Source organism: Pteronotus mesoamericanus, unplaced genomic scaffold, assembly GCF_021234165.1.
Source record: "Pteronotus mesoamericanus isolate MK-2021 breed Mesoamerican mustached bat unplaced genomic scaffold, CSHL_Meso_final contig_657, whole genome shotgun sequence".
Taxonomy (NCBI): domain Eukaryota; kingdom Metazoa; phylum Chordata; class Mammalia; order Chiroptera; family Mormoopidae; genus Pteronotus; species Pteronotus mesoamericanus.
Genome location: NW_026555229.1, coordinates 22,561,171 through 22,577,697, shown reverse-complemented (window position 1 = coordinate 22,577,697; position 16,527 = coordinate 22,561,171). Strand labels below are relative to the sequence as shown.

The 16,527-nt window shown below is 53.4% G+C and overlaps 2 protein-coding genes across 2 annotated transcripts in view; one reads left to right on the top strand and one right to left on the bottom strand.

Moving 5' to 3' along the window:
• ADAM12 (ADAM metallopeptidase domain 12) overlaps positions 1–268 on the top strand; it is a gene marked incomplete at its 5' end in the record, with an annotated part of 275,701 nt that extends 275,433 nt beyond the window's left edge. The window contains 1 exon segment of the mRNA XM_054581238.1: positions 208–268. Within this exon segment, the coding sequence (XP_054437213.1) occupies positions 208–268 (61 nt within the window).
• A 7,591-nt stretch (positions 269–7,859) lies between these two features.
• FANK1 (fibronectin type III and ankyrin repeat domains 1) overlaps positions 7,860–16,527 on the bottom strand; it is a 51,824-nt gene continuing 43,156 nt past the window's right edge. Inside the window, exons 6-11 of the mRNA XM_054581687.1 lie at positions 15,430–15,495; positions 11,395–11,560; positions 8,752–8,895; positions 8,178–8,255; positions 8,048–8,092; positions 7,860–7,934 (exon numbers count right to left, since the gene is read on the bottom strand). Of these exons, the coding sequence (XP_054437662.1) occupies positions 7,860–7,934; positions 8,048–8,092; positions 8,178–8,255; positions 8,752–8,895; positions 11,395–11,560; positions 15,430–15,495 (574 nt within the window). The remainder of the gene's footprint in view (positions 7,935–8,047; positions 8,093–8,177; positions 8,256–8,751; positions 8,896–11,394; positions 11,561–15,429; positions 15,496–16,527) is intronic.

Here is a 16,527-nt window from a genome sequence, read left to right as displayed (position 1 = left end):
TCCGAGAGGTCCCCTGACCGCTGGGAGCCTGGTCCCTGAAGAGATCTGCAGCCCCTGCCGAGACCCCGAGCGGCCCGCAGGCTGCAGCACAAAGGCTCTGATCCCGGATTCGCTCCGAGGGCAGGGAGAGGCCTCCAGCCCCGGCGCCTGCACCCTCCCAACCGCTGCCAAGGCCTCTGACCCCGGCTTTGTTTTCTCCTGACACAGACCAGCTCCCAAACGTCCACATCCCGTGCCCAGACCCGCCCACGCCGCCTATGCTAAGTGAAAAGCAAGCCGACACTTTTCTACAGTGAAGACAGAAGTTTGCACTATCTTCCAACTCCAGGGGGAGTTACTGTTTTGTACCAACTTGTAGAATTTTTGTGTCGACAACACCGTTGTGTTAAGAACTCCGAGCTACTGCCGTCGGTGCTGTGCTGTGCTATGGTGCTCTGTAAACGTGCTCAGGTACTTGTAAGTTATTAATTTATGCGGAACGCTTGCTGCAGTGCGGTGCGCTGCAGCGGGCGTTCTTCCCATCACTGGGTTTTCCGTGGCAGGAAGGCTTCTGGTGCTTTCACTAGCGGAGTGAACTTGAAATAACACGCCTGACGGGGTTCTGGGCGGGACACTGACTTTCTGACCCCAGGTGGAGCCTTGTGTGGTCTCCGGGGACCCGCCGGCTACCGCTAGAGCCGGCGCTTCAGGTCCAGGCTGTGCTTGGCCCCCCGGGGGCACCACCCCGAAGGTCCAGGAGAGCAGGGAGGGATCGGGCTTCCGAACAGGGAGCTGCGGGGAGAGCCTGGGTTTCAGGAAGGCGCATGGCAGTGTGGCGCCACCAGGACGGAGCCCAGGACACCAGGCCAGGCTGAGTCTTGACCTTGAGCTCGCCGGCCATGGGCCTATTTGCAGAACTGGCCCAAAGGCTTGCTTTATAGAAGCAACTTCTTTTGCCAGCGGCCCATTTTGGAGTGCTGCTCCCAGCGCCTGCCTGGGCAGGAAAGGCGGGGTGCCCGTGAGGACGCTCCACTCGGCCCTGCGCCCCAGTCTCCCTGCACTGTGGGGAGGGGCTCAGCAAATTCCCACCTCGCCTTCCCCGCCGGAGTACAGGCGACTCCGGCGGGGGAGGCGCTCCGTGGGGCCCTAAGTATTTTCAGATGTGAACCAGTAACCAGATCTAGTGAATCATTTCTGTAGATAAAATCTCCCTTTACTGCAAGGTTCAGCTTATTAAAAATTAGGCAGGAGCCCCAAGCTTGCAAAAGCTACGACCAAATGCAACGCTGAGTTCACTGGTATTGGCTGCGTCTGCCATCCTTGTTAGCATCTGTTGGCCAAAGAACCATAAGTTTCTAGTAAGTTCTTTGGGGGTGGGGGGCATCCTATTTTCCAAGCTTGGCTGCAGGGATTTTTAAAAGATGTTTTGAGCATAAAGTCTGAATCTGTTGGACACGTGCAGCCTCCCTGCTGAGCATCGCGGAACGCGGTAAGGAAACTGCCTGAGCCCTAAGTATCCGGGAAAGGCGGTCTCGGGCAGGGGTCCCTTCCACCTTTCACTCTCCGAGCGTCCAGCTGGGGAGCCGCATTCACAGGGAGATCGCGAAGATGCCCGCGTCTGATGGCGTGAAAAGTGCGAAATACTCAGGCAACGTAAACAGCCACTGTGCCTCTGTCTTCCCGTGGGGCCATTCCCTTAGAAGGCAATTGACGACAGTCCCATAATTCACTCTGTTTTATGATAAAGACTTCGTCTGGGGTCATTGCCATGGTTTCTCTCTGCCTTGAAGCAGAGAGAAAAAAATGTACCAAGAATCCTGGTCTGTCTTCCTGAGAGCAAGGCTGCACCTCACCCTCTCTCACACCCCACCGTCTTGAGGCGACGTAGTGTTCCCGACCGCGGGGAGTGAGTCCGCGTCTCTCCCTCGCTCTCTCTCTCTCTCTCTCTCTCTCACACACACACACACACACACACACACACACACGGGAAACCAGTGCGACCACATTCCAGCTCTTGTCCTATGCATCTGGTTATTATACAATTATTAACTTCTTAAAGATGCAAATCCATGTTAGAGAATGTTACTGCTGAGGCGTCTGTACAGAATCACTGTAACTGCTATTTCATTTGCTAATTGTATTAAGGCCAAACCAGACTGCTGAGAAGTTTACAGAATTTTCATGGTGCATCATGGGGGTGCTGTCTCTGCAGAGGCCCCCGCCCGGGCCTCGGAGCCCCTCCTCCCGCTGGGAGGAAGAGGCCAGGGCTTCGTGCGTGCCTGCCCTCAGCTCTCGTTCCCGTGCTGCCGCAGGGAGCCGGGGGGTCGGACGGCTGAAGAGGCTAATGCTGTGGCCCCACGCCACGCCGCCACCGGCAACTTGAAGGCCGCAGCTCATGACACTTCCTTATCGCTACAGTACGGACCGCTTTTATAGAGCCACGCAATGTATCGCTGGATAAGAACATATTTAACCCTAATATCCCCGTACAGTACCCAGATGATGTTATTAAAGGAACAGTGCTTCCAAGATGCAATACGTAGCAACTGAGCATATTTAGCAATAACTTCTATTTTAATATAACTTAGGAAAGGAACCAATAGCCATGGTTTTCTTTTGGAGGGGGGAGGGATTACCTCCCTCATTTTATATCCTCATGGATGATGGAAACAAAAAACCAATACTTACATCTCAGTGGCAGCCCATTTTTCATGTTGTTTCAAGTTTTATAGACCTGCACGATAGTGCTGATTTGCGTTTACGCGGCGTCACTGAGAAGGGGGATGCGCCGAGGCCCGCAGCGGCCCGAGGCCGCCCTGCCACCTCCTCTGTCTCGTCACAGTGTAGCTTACGTGACCCCACAGTGCTGGCAACTACGGGGCCAACCTTCCAGGCATTCTCTTCCAAAGTTTATCTCCTGAATAGTTTTGTAACAGTTTGTGTTCCTGACACATGGAGTCAGATGTGTAGCAACCAAGAGAAACAATGCCTAACATTTTCCATTGTCAAAATATGCGTACGGAGGCTACGCTGCCCAGTGTGAATTTTTCCAGCTCACACATGTGGGATGACATCACAGAAACCACAAAAGCAACACATTAAACTCCGTGAGAGCGACTGCTCCTGACTGGTCTCGGAGGGGGTGTTTTCATGCCTCCTTAACTTCATGGGGCGTCCTCAGGCAGAAAGCTGGGGCCACTGTTCCCTGGCAAACCGGCACTGCACAGCGGTGCCTCCCGGGGAGAACAGCGGACGCTCCGACCTGTGGCCCACCGTCCGCGGGAGCCGTGAGCCCCAGGCGCTGGCGAGCCCATGCGTCCCGGCCGCGTCTCGCCCGGCACCACCGGAGCCGGCGAGGGCTGAGCTGCCGGGCCGGCCACCCTTCCCTTGCAGCCTCGCCCTCGCGGTCCTTCCCCGCGGACTGGTTCCTCTGGGCACACGGGCCGCAGAGGGCACCCCCCCCGCCGGTGTCCTGGGAGCAGGGGGCCCGGGGCTGACCTGGGAACCCTTCCTCACTGCCAAACCCAAGCGACCCAGATGAACCTCATACCAACCCGCCCCAGTGCCCCCCAGTGCCAACACTGGCGCCCCGGCGTGACTCACCCTGTGGCTTTTGCACACCCGGTGGCTGGTGGGGGGCGTGGCAGGGACCACCTTTTCTCCTTCCCGCGGCCACAGAGGCCAGCCCTTGGCTGCCCGCTCCTCCCCGTGACTCCTGAGCAAGTCCGTGAACACACCTGGGCGCAGGTGGCCAAGGCTGACACGTCTGTTTGCCTCTCCTCGTCACCCAGACACAAGCTCCTCCCTCAGGCCAAACCCAGCGCTCCTGGCTCTCCAGCCCCGACAACCCCTGCGTTTGCTTGTGGCCCCTTTAGGCCGAAGCAGGGGCTGCCACGGCGTGTGGCTGCCCCCACAAGGCTGCCCACCGGACGCCCAGGGCCCAGCCTTCCCCAGGGCTGCGGCATGGGGCCACCCCGCCAGCCTTGCCCCCGCACAGCCCCGCCCCCTGGCCCAGCCCCCACAGCGACTTCCGCCCAGGGACTCATCCCAGTGAGAGGGGGCAGCCAGGCAGGACGCAGAACGCGGGCCTCTCTCTGACCACGCGGCTCTCCTGCCGCCCTCTCCAGCTCCTATTGGTGTCTGTCTCTCTTAAGCCGGTTTGAAAGCCCTGAAGCAGCCCAGGGCTCACCCCAAAGCAGGCCCGTGCAGCTGAGAACCATGTCTGCGCAGTGAGGGGCTCCCGGAAGCCACTTGCCTACACGGGAATGAGCTGTCCCCTGCCTCCCATAAAGACAACCCTCTCTTTCCTTGGGGACAGCAGTGGCAGCGTATAGTCCAGCCACTGAGAGCCTGTGCCGTGTGAGAAGAAACACTGCATCTAACACGGATACAATACTCTGTAACGGTAGTCACGGCCGGAAGATGGAACTCACCATGTTGGTCCTCGGTGTGGCCCAGCCTCCCATGACCACTTGCTCTTCCATGTCGTCCTCAAACCCAAGTCCTGTCTCTTTCCTGTGAGTCTTCCTCCCATACAATAAATGTTTAGTCTGCAATATAGCACATTTTACATCAGACAAGAAAAAACAACCGCTAAAATGTGATCATTTTAGTTTTACAGAGAGGTGGAGCGATGCCTGTGTTCACGGCCTGTAAGCAGGTACTTCACTTGGACAGTGACTGAAAAAAATATGCCCAGTTAGGAAACAGAAAGCCCCCAAAGCATCCCAGACAGGACCGGCAGAGGCCAGGGGTAGGTGCTCTCGCACCTCCTCGATCAGGTCACCCTGGGAGCCGGGCTGGGGTGGGGGCGGCCCACAAGGAGGGGCAGGTTGTGGCAACGTCACGTGGTATCACTCTCAGAAGCTGGCCCAGGTGGCTCGGCACAGCCAGCGCAGCGACTGAAAGACGCGTCAGCCACTGGCCCCTCTCCAGTTTGCCAACTGTCTGTCACCGGCCTCCTCACGGTGCAGCCCGTTACTTTTGTGCACACTTCTCACCGTGGGGCTCTCTCCAGATGACACAGCCTGCCGTTTCCATAGGAAAAAGTCATTGTTAAGAATATTATATCCAATAAATGGTGTACAGGTCAATACGGAGGTGTGTCTCATTCATTACCGAGGATGCTACCGAATGGGGAAGGGATCCTCCTGTGGGAAGACAAACTGCATCCTCGTTCCTTGAGAGAGACATGAGGGAAGTTTGGATCCGTACTCAGGAGTCGAAGGAGACAGGCGAGCCGGGGGCGGGGACGCGCGCTGCCAGCCCCGGGCTGGTCAGGGGGCGGGCAGGAGAGAAGGAGAGACCTTCCCTCCCGTATATGCACCTGGGGTGGGCGGGGGGCCTGACTCTCTTTTCTTTTCTTCTTTATTTTTTTTTTTTTTTTGAACAATGTGAATGCAAAACCTATCAAAATAAATTTTGTAACATTCATCTTATTCACAGAAGAAATTCAAAAAGCAAGCAAGCAGAAATAAACATTTACATGAGACTTATCCAACATGAAAATCTAAGCATAATAGAAATCTACTTACAATTTTAAAAAAAAAATAAAGAACAAACGAATACAAAGAATAATGGATCTACGGAGTGGTAACAAGGTCTTTCTGTTCTTACCACCCTCCACCCATGATAACACAAGTAGTCAAAAAATAAGTATATAGAAGACCTCAAACATAGTTAATAATGTAGATCAAATTGATATGTATCAAATGGAATGCTTCAGACATTACAGAATATCATAACTTCTTTCAAAGGCCTCTGGAAGTATATGTACATGTGTGTGTTTATAATTTTGTATATTGAGCCACAAAATAAACTCAAATCCCAAATGCTACAAATTCTTGAGATTATAATGCACTATAAGAAGAAAAACAATTCTCTGCCCTAAAAGTGTGGCCAGTCAAGGCACACACCTGGGTTGCAGGCCAGTTCCCCAGTAGGGGGCGTGCAAGAGGCAACCGATCAATGTCATCTCTCGAACATCGATGTTTCTCCCCCTCTTCCTCCCTCCCTTCCCCTCTCTCTAAAAATAAATAAAATCTTTTAAAAAATAAATATCTAATAACCCAAGTCACCAACTTGACAGATTGCAGGGAAATATGCCATATTATGTTTACCAGAGATGCAAAAAAGACATTGATAAAATTCAATATCCATTCCTGAGTTTCTAAAAATCTGAATAAAATAAGACTGGAAACCATCGGACCTGAGAAGACACTAGTGTCATTTGGGGAAAATTAAATACACAAATATCCAACGGGGCCTCGGGAGCAGCCATTCCAGGTTCGGTTACCCTGCAACAATGAGCCGCTGCTAAGGATCAGCGACCTGCAGTGTGAAAGGGTTACCCCTCCTCGCAGGGTGGGCGGGGCCCCGGGCTCACACGGCGGCCTCCAACTGGGTCACAGCGGGTCTTGTGGCAGAGGGATGGGAAACGGGGCGATTCTTAAAACTCTGGCACTGGAGGCAGGAGCCATTTCTACTCACATTTCACTGACCCGAGTCAGCCCTGTGCTCAGGCCCAGCCTTCGCTCGGGAGGAGCTACGTGGCCACACGTGCTTCCGGAGAAGGGAGGGTGCACCCCCCCTCCCGCAGGTGGCGCTGCTGAGTACGGCCCATGGAAGACAGAGAGGAGAGTATGGTGCTTGTCGACAGTGACCACTGCAGGGAGGGGCGCCTTGGAAAGTTGTAACTACGCTCTGATTTTTAGAGAGATTTAAAAAACCTAATGCAGGAAATGTAAAGGAATATACTTTTGTACAAAAGGTAAAACACTAATGAAATGTCTCAGGAGAGGACTCTGTTATGACCCACATGTCTAACTCCTAAATTCTGTGAATTGCATGAAACACAGGGCTGAGAACGGGCAACACTGGTAAAGCTGGGTGCTTGCTCCCTGCGCCCTTGCCCCCAACTCCAGTGCTCTCATTTCCTTTCACTGGCATTTCCTTGCCGAGAAAATCGCGCCCCCCCCGCAGACCCCTGGGGCCGGGGTAGCCAGCGTCTCTCTGGAGACACCACACACACACGGCCTGCTAGCGCACGCGGCTGACTTTATGTGCGTCTGCCGGATCAAAGCTCCCCCACATTTGCGCCTAAGCCCCCAACCAGCAGACCTCGCTAAGGTTAACTCCTGCATGTCTCTGCGCTGCGTGATCAGCCTCAAAGCACATTTCTGTTCAGAGGCTGAATTTAATATATTCTTTGGCAAAGCGGTTGACCTGCCAGCAGGCCGGGCCTTTCGTGGCCAAGGCCCGAGGATATGCAAGCACGTTCTCAGACAGGTCTGTTTGAGAAAGGCTGACCCTCCGCCAGACACCTCCAACAGAGCCGCATCGGAGTCTTGCACCGCAAACGTTGTGCTTTGATGTGAGGCCAGCGGCTAAGGAGAAAACTTGGCACGTGGCCTCCAGGGCTTTCAGGAGGAACGTCAGTCCAGGACGGAACACCAGCCTATGACACCTCCTGGAAGGCCTGACGTCAGGCAGAGATGCTGTCATTGAAACCACGCAAGGGACACAATCCCCACTAGGTCCCGGAGTGGTTCAGAGGACAGCATGGGAGGGGGCGGGGGGGAACGTGGGAGACTGTGTGTGTTTGTGCAGCTTCGCCTCTGAGTCCAACAGGCACAAGTGCAAGCAGACACCCCCGTCTGCAGATGCCCGGTGCCCACAGACGACAGTACAGTCTCATGCACTTGGGTAAAGAGGTGTATTTCAAAGTGGGAACGGATGTATGTTACAAAAGTCACTGTGAATCTTCAACTAAATAAATAACCAAATGCCTAGCCCTCGAAGGGGCAAGACTGCACGTGTGTAGGGCAACGGTCATGGTTTGCTTTCTGTCACCCGGCTTTCGGAGCAAAGCGGCGCCCGGGTCAGCGGACAGAAGGGACAGCTGGCTGCTTTGGTGTCTGCTTCTTCTTCCTTTCTTCCAGTAAGGAGACTACATTCTGGATCAACAAAAACAGAGGAATGTAATCCAAGGGCTTGGGGTGGTGGTGGGTTTTTTTTCTGTCTTAAGTACTACAAAAGGAGCCTGGAAAGACGGAAAGAGGATCCCAACCTGTCTGTCGAACACTCTGGCCATTTCCAGGACGCCTTTGCCAAACTGAAAGAGAAAACAACAAAACGACCTCACGCACGCGCTTCCTTCCCCACCAGGGGAAGGCCCACAAGCGCCACGGACCGCTCACCTCGTTCTTCACACTCGCATCCGCCCCTTTGTCTAGAAGTAGCTGCACTAGCTCCTCGTGATTATTTAACACAGCCACCTGAGAAGAAAAAACAAAGGCGGGGCGCGTGGGCGGCACCCCTGAGCAGGCAGGTCCAGGAGAGCCGCCGGCCTCCTCAAAGGCGGGGCCGTGGCGCTTAGCCGGGCAGGCCTGTGTACTGTCACCCTACAGCGGTGACACCTGCAAGGAATAGGAAGTGGCCCCTGCCTTGCTCCACGCTGAAATGACATGGGAAATGCTGGGCCAGAGCGTACAGGCGGCAGTGCCTTCTCTGTATCCACAGATCTGTTCTGACCCTACAAAGGCCTTGGGGAGGGGGTGGGCGACTCTGAAAGAGGTATTTGTTAAAAAAACAAACAAACAAAAAACAGGGCGGCGACACTGTCATGCCTTTAGTAACAGGCCATGGGGAAGCACACGTGACCGGAGCCCAGGGCTCCGGCGCGGCAGAGCCCACACGAATCGCCTGCTCAGAGAGAACCCCGCACCGCGCAGCCCCGCAGAAGGCCAGGCTGCGCTCTGAAGCCTGGCCTACCATGAGCGGTGTCTTTCCATCTTTGTCTTTCACGTTCACGTCGGCGCCGGCTTCAATGAGCAGAGAGGCGACCTGCTGGTTCCCCGAGACGGCGGACACTCTCATGAGTGGGGTCCAGCCGGAGCCAGTGTCCACCGCGTCCACCTGTGAGGAGGCCGCAGGAATAGGTCTCAGTCCAGCTTCGGTTTCTTAAAAGCGTTCATCAGAAACTTACCAAGGAATCCTCGCTTGCCCAAACCCCCGAGCTGAGATGGCGGTCTTTCCAGACCCAGTAAGGGGTGAGTGGGCCATGCCAATTCAGTTCACATGGATGTACGTGCGGCGAGAAGCTATGTTAGCATCACTTTGGAGGGCGCTGAGACGCCCCAGAGCTCCCCACAGGGACCCTCAGCCACGTTTGGTTCACATGGAAAGAGGGGGTGGAAAAGGGAATCAAACATCATCACCTCACTCTTGGCTCCCAGTGAACCACCTGCCTTAGTCTCTCTTGCCTACCTGGCCTCGCCTGTTTTTGAAATAAAGTTCCTTTTGCTTACTTTTAAGTATCTCTGTTAACAGCTTTAAATCACTCCTGGTACAAGATGGCACTATACACTCTCACCCTTATACCTGCCAGTTCGTATCAGTTTGAAGCAGGCGCCTACAGGTAAACACCAGGCAACCAGGTCTCGCACACGGATCCTAGCCTGGGATGCGCGCCGGCCGGGACCTTTTCCCGGGCCCCCCGCCCCGCGCAGACACGGCCGCTTCCCATCAATCAGCCCAACGCCAAGAGCCCTCAGCCTGGAGCTTTACAAGGCATGTTTCAGAAGGGGAGGGAGCAGAGGCCGCCGCCTCTGTGTCCCAGGGAGGCCTCATCGACCCAGGAAGCGAGGCCCTGAGCGAGCACCCGTGTGCGTGGCAGAGACGCACGCCTCGTTCTGTGTCAGACGTACTCGTCGACACCCGCAGCTGCCGGAACACACCAGCATGGAACCTGTGGGGCGTCTCAGGTTGTTTGTCTGTATGAGATTTCCCGCCGCGACTTCATTAGGGTTTGCGGTTTGTCCTCGCGCAAACAACAAGGAGCTCTCGGGCCACAGGTTTCAGCACATTTCAATAACAAATGACCACCTCATAGTCCATGGTGCTTTAGACATTTTTCAGTGCATGTCCCACACATTCCCTCCTTTGGTCCCGAGGGTCAGGCAGGGGTCGGGGCTTGTAGTCCTGGTTTATAAACAATTAAACCTTTCCTGAGGCCCCATGGCTTAGAGGATGCAGCAAAGGCTCCCGCGTGGGTCAGCCCCTCTCAGTATAAAGGTCCTGTACGTGGGGTGAGGGTGGCAGCCATACCCCAGTTCCCTCCAGGTCCCTCCCATGGTCCCCCAAAGCGGCCATGGACCACCTGCCAACCACGGAGGGGCTCGTCCTGATGCCCCCCACCCGCCACCTGCCAGCCACACAGAATCTACAGTAGACACATTTGAGTAGCTCCAGCACCACGAAAAACACGGAATTTACCCCAAAGCCACGTGTTCCTATCTGAAGCCCAGAGAGCCGACACTTGCCAAATTCCCGTGTGTCCATGTTCACGGCACAGACCCGCCCCTGTTCCATCCAAAGCCAGCCTCGTCTGCACCTACAGACCTTGCCCTGGGCCAGAGCCATGAGCCGGGGTGTTACAAATCACCAAGCCAGCGCCACGTGGCTGTCTCGGCCACAACAGGAGGAGCTGGCCCGGCCCACCACCCAGGCCTGCAGGCCCATCCTCCAGATCTTTGTGCATGTTTCTAAAAGACAAGAAATGCAATAAAAAGGACTATCTTAATGACTAAGATTGTCCCTTCAAGGGACCCTTTTCTCAGCCCCCAGGAAGGGGCAGCAGGACTTGCGAGAGCCCACCCCGTGAGTCCGGCCCTGCCTGGACCACGCTCCGCAGACCGAGCGGAGCAAACCTATGAACGCCTTCCCGGCGACCGGGCTCTCCTCAGCCTGGGCGTATCTTCCAGCCAGCCCCTCACTTTCTCAGCGCCCTACACCGTCTTGCAGCCATAATTAGGGTGGCGTTTGTTCTTTATTCCTATTTCCATGCCTTGGAACTTTTGTCTTCCTTGGAAGGCTCGAACTAAATAAAGCTTTCGGCATTGCCAGCAGTCACCGTAACTGAGCCAGTTCCAGTCACCTGTCTCCAGAAGCCCCATCTGCACTTCAATTTGCTAAGCCAAGTCTGTGCTTGCTACCGTCCGCTCGTTCTTTGGAAGTTCGCGAAAGGACTAATCTTTAAAGCAATCCGAGGGGGGAAACAATCCAATTGTAACGGCAACAAGAGCGACCAGAGCGGCTGTGGCTGTGTGAGCCCCCAGCACCTGTGCGTCTGCAGCCCTGGGCTGTCCCTGGGAGAGGCCCAGGCAGACGGAAGGACGAGGCAGATGAGGGGTGGACAGGGAGCCCACAGTGCAGGTGACATGGGCGGAACCAGGTCCTGCTCGGGCGTCGGCGCCGTTTCCTTCTTCCCACCCGAGAGGAACCTCTGGGACAGACTGAAGCCTCACCGTTACAGCGGTTCTGGCTGGAAAGGGGCAGGCCCTGCTCCTCTGAGACCCTGAGGCAGGCCGTCCCAGGCCCTCCCCAGGCGGCTGCGCGGGCCGCGGAAGCCCCTACCTCGCAGCCGTCCTTTATCATCCACTCGATCACGCCGCAGTGGCCCCCGTCTGCGGCCCAGTGCAGCGCCGTGCAGCCCCCCAGGTCTCTGGTCTTCCAAGAAGCGCCGTGCCTCCGGAGGTACTTCACAACGTCCAGGTGGCCCGCGTAGCACGCCAGCATCAGGCTGCAACAGACGGAGGGGGGTGTCGGGCCAGGAGCCCCATCGCCAAGCTCAGGGGCACATTTTACCCCGCCTGGCTTAGAGCTAAGGGAGAAACCCCGGTATCAGTGGAAAAGCCACGGAAATTATTCACATACAGTGTATGTGCATCCAGCACCTGGTGGGTGGGTAGACAAAATGCAGCATAGCCATACCATGGAATATCATTTGGCTGTAAAAAGGGAATGCAGCTCTGATGAATCCTACAACGCGGATGACCCTTAAAACACTATGATACATAGAAGCAGCCGGGGCAAAATGCCGCATTGATATGACTCCATATACAGGGGCTGGCAAAGGAGGTTGCAGTCCTGAGCGCGTGAGAGAGTAACACAGCGACGGCGGCCGTCACAGCCTGCCCGCCTCTCTCCACGGAGCGCCCGGAAGCCCGCCTCCGCCCGGGCCTGCCCACCGAGGGTCCCGAGCAGGTTGGCCTCTGGCTCCAGGGAGCCCTGCTGGTTGCCTCGGGCTGGGGCGGGGAGGGCAGCGGGAGGGAGAGACTGCGTCCCCCCGGGCCGCCGCAGAGCCCGGCCTGGGCCTAGGCAGGAGGGGGCCGCACAGCGGGTCAGTATATTTTCAGATGCTGAAATGCGCGTTTTAGAGGGGAAATTTTATGGTATATACGTTATATCTCAATAAAAAATAATCACTCTAATTGAGTAAAACTTGCAATTTTAAAACACCCACCAGTCCATGCTGATATTCAAAACAGAGTAAAGAGCTGGTTTAATAGTTTGGTGTCACAAGAGAATTTTTTTCCCTTTCCCTAAATATCGGTATTACAGAAAGCACACATGTCCCCTGCTGCCAGAGGATGAAACGCAGTCCCACCCCCTGTCGATGAGGAAAAGCTCCTTCTACAGAAGCCTCCCGGCGAATAAATGCAGAAGGAGTCACGGAACCAGGGAGTCACTTTTGCGCAACTCCCAGTGAAATCATGGATTCGGGCAAGGGGCCTCGGTGGGCACTAAAGTTACCTGGGAAAAGGTTAACAGAGAACAGTAACGGAGAACAGGCTGCTCACCCGGTGCTGGACCAGCGGCCCGAGGCGGCTTTCCAGCTGCAGAGGGAAACTCCATCTTCACCAGGAGAGCCTTGGCCGCCGCACCCTGGCCGAAGGATCAAACCTAGAACCCCCCACTGTGGGGCCACCGGCGGCTCGGGCCTCCAGAAGCTACTCTACAAGCTCGGAAGTGTCCTTGCTGAGAACGTACCCAGAACCTAACCACGCTTGTTCCCCAATGTTAACTAAAGGGATAAAAGGGTGAGTCAACAAGATGATTGGTCTGATCTCCTCGAGGAGTCATTGTGATGAGAAAAAAGAGAGAGATTTTTAAAGGTTATAGGGTCAGCCTAGAATAAAAGAGACTAAGAGCAAGGCAAGCGGATGCAACGTGAGGGCCTCGACTGGTCCACAGCCTCGTCCCGCAGCCCCAGGCGTAGCAGTGGGAGGCCAACCGGGGGACAAGCAGGAGGCGCCCGTGGGTGACGGGCATCCGTGACATTGGGGGATTGGGTGGACCGATGAGATGGGTCACGCAGGATGCTGTCCTGGCTTTAGGAGATATGAGCGGAGGGACCGAGGGGTGGAAGGTCCCGATGCCTACCACTTACTTTGAAGTAGCCCCCCAAAAAGCACATAAAACTGTAAAGAGAAGCAACTATGGCAAAATGTCAACGACCGGCCAACCTAGGCGGGAAGAAGGCCGCTGTCTGTTGTACTATCCTGTCAACTTTTCTACACGTTCAAAATTCTCCAAATAAAGAGTTGGGGTGTGGGGGAGGAAGGTCTCCCCACAGGGAAAGACAGTTCATAGCCGAATAAATTTAAAAGTAATATAAAAATGTTCAGCCCTGCTAGTAATAAAAAAATTAAAATTTTGAAGTGTTCTACCAAGCCTCTGAGTGATTAATCAAACGCCAGGTGCTGAGGCCCAAGCCCAGTGCCCAGGACCCCACGCGCCTTCGTCCCCAGAGAGCCTCACCCTGGGGGAGGGTGGCCCTTCACCTCCCGGGGGCTGCGGGGCTGGCTTTGGAGGGACACCGCCAAGCTGCCTCCCAGAAAGGTTGGGTGAATTCACACCTCTGCCCGCTACACTCGCCCAATGCCAGCACTAGTATCATTTTCTAGTGGACACTGTCATAGATAGACCATTTTTAATTTCTTTATTACTATCAGGGCCAAACATTTTTCATATTCATTTTCATTTATTCCACTATGAATTGTCTTTTTGTGTAAACTGCTTTGTTCTACTCTGTATAGTGTTTCGAGGGGTGTATGTGTGACTTTCTAAATGTTAAAAATGCCAGTCATTTGTCTATAATGTCTGCAAAAAAGTCCTCAGATTGTCCTTAGGTTTGCAATTAGGTTTTACAGAGGGAGTAATGTATTCTTAATGTTTTTCTTAGTGATTTCGTGTGATCCTTTTGTCTCTCATTTTACAAGATCGGACGGATACATGCCTGTGCTTCCCAGTAGTTTTCTATGGTTTTGTTTTTCACATTTAATTCTTAATTTACCTGGAATTTATTTTGGTACATGATATAAAGGCCAGGGTTTCACTTAATTTTTTTCCTTCAAACAGCCTATTTTTTCAATATCTTCGTCATTGGTTTGTGTTATTCTCACCAACAATACCCATTTCAATAAAATGATCAAATCTGCTATTTTAGATGCAAATGCACCATTTTCTTTTCATGCTTGAATTTTCTCTATAACTGCCATTATGTACCCTTTCAATTTTCTAATTTTTTCTTTCTTCTTAGATTTACAAACTAGAAACTGGTCTATTTTATTACAGAGATTTTTATTTAAGAGGTCACACTTACACTTCTCAATTTTTATTGTTTAATTAATCAGTTTCTACTGCTATTTGAATTCTTTCCTTCTCCTGCCTCTCCAGCTTTTTCTCTCTTCATTTTCCTTTTTAAATTGGTATTATTCTCCTGAGTTGATTGATGGCTTAGTTCCAAAATTACCTAAGAGCTCTGTGGAGCACTAATGTTTCAATTTGCAAGTGATTTTTAAACTGTTATTATTCCAAATCTCTCTCTGCCTTGTGCCCAGCGAGCACGGCGAGGAGCGGCTGGCCGCCCTCGGAATCAGCCTCCCGGGACACGCGTCTGCGGCCACAGAGCCGGGGCCGGGCGCAACACCAGCGACGGAGTGCCAGCGGGGCCCTGCGCTTTGCTCGCCGTCCTCCCCAAGCGCCAAGCAGAGCCCGGCACGCCGCAGACAGCCAATGAAGAGCAGTTGATTTAAATTAAGTGATGAGACCTAAGTACTAGATCAGTGGTTGTTTTGAAGCCTTTCTCGAACATGCCTTCGCCTCCGGAAGCTGTGTGTTTTCGTAAGCTGCTCCCGTGGGATACTCAGCCCGCTCCCCGAGAGAGGTTCTTGGGTCATGCCTTGGGGTTGCTGTTAGCTTCTTCGGAAACACTAGACACTCGGCTCACAGAGTGAAGCACAAGGTAGCGAGAGCCCCTGGCGGGGCACAAAGGGCCAAGGGGCGCAGCGCCTGGTGCCCCGCACGGAGCTCGTGGCCGCGACACCTACAACCGTCACCCCTGAGTGCTCGGCGTGTGCCGGGCCCTGACTGGCGGAAGGTGCGTGCGTTATAACAGACGCCCGTTGAGTGAAGTGACAAGGAAATGAATTAGCCATTTTTTGTTATCCCATCTTTCCTTTGTGATAGGGTGCTTGACTGCTCCCACTGTCCAAAACCAACAAACAAACAAAAACAAAAACTACATCACATCTTTGCACTAAGTCAGAAATGCAAAGCCCAGTAACACAAGCCTGGGAACATCTAGGGCCCATTCCAATCACCTACCTGTCCTTGCCACTTCCGTTCCTCAGGTTCACGTCCGTGCCGTTAGAAATGAGGAGCTGCACCAGCCTGAGGGAAAGAAGGTAAAGGAGCTGGATCAGGAGCTAGGATGGTAGGAACCTGCAGTCGCCCACCACAGCCGACCGGCACTCTGTGCAGGACACAGCTGCACGGCACTTTCCTGCCTGTCTGCACAGGCGGCCAGCCCGCTTTAAAGTCGAGGGGCTCTTAAACCGGAAAACGGAACCCTGCCTCTCCACGCCAACAACAGCAGCAAAAAGAATGGATGCCCTGGCCAGTATGGCTCAGTTGGTTGGAGCTTCGTCCTATAACACAAAGGTTGCAGGTTCGACTCCTGTCAGGGCACATTCCTAGGTTGTGGGTTTGATGCCCGGTCCCAGCGTGGGCACATGCGACACCAGGTCTGGGTTTGTACGATCCCCGGTCTGGGTGCGTCCAAGAAGTGACCAATTGATGCCTCTCCCCCGCATCAATGTTTCTCCCTCCCCTCCGCCTATCTCCTCCCTCCCTCTCTCTCTAAAAGCAATGGAAAAAAATGTCCTCAGATGGGGGGGGGGGAATGACATTTTACCCTTACATAAATTATCCATTGAAAACAAACTGTACCACATAAACGAATTGGACCATCCAACTATAGTTCACTGTCAATTTAATGACCATTTTAAATATATTATCAAATGCCAGCACTTAATGAAAATAAATTTTTTTTCAAAATGACATTGTAGTTAAAATATGAATAGGACTAAAAATAAGCTATTAGTATTTAAGTCTATCTCCATGTGGAAGAGAGAAAATAAAGCATATCAGTGAAAACGATATCTTAGCAACCTATCCGGGAAGCCTGTTTTCCAGAATTAATATCTCTCTTTATTTTTTTAAAGAAATTCCGATTCCAATAACCAGTTGTTTCAGGATATATAAAATATAGTGTAAAATATAATTAAACGGCAACCTTTTCCCCACCACGTCATTATACATTTTCACGTTCTCTCCTGCATGTCGTATAACTTTATGAGAAAAGCGGCTGAGTTTTCGCCCAGCTGTTTTTGTACAGGGTACAATTTTGGAAAGAGAAAAAGG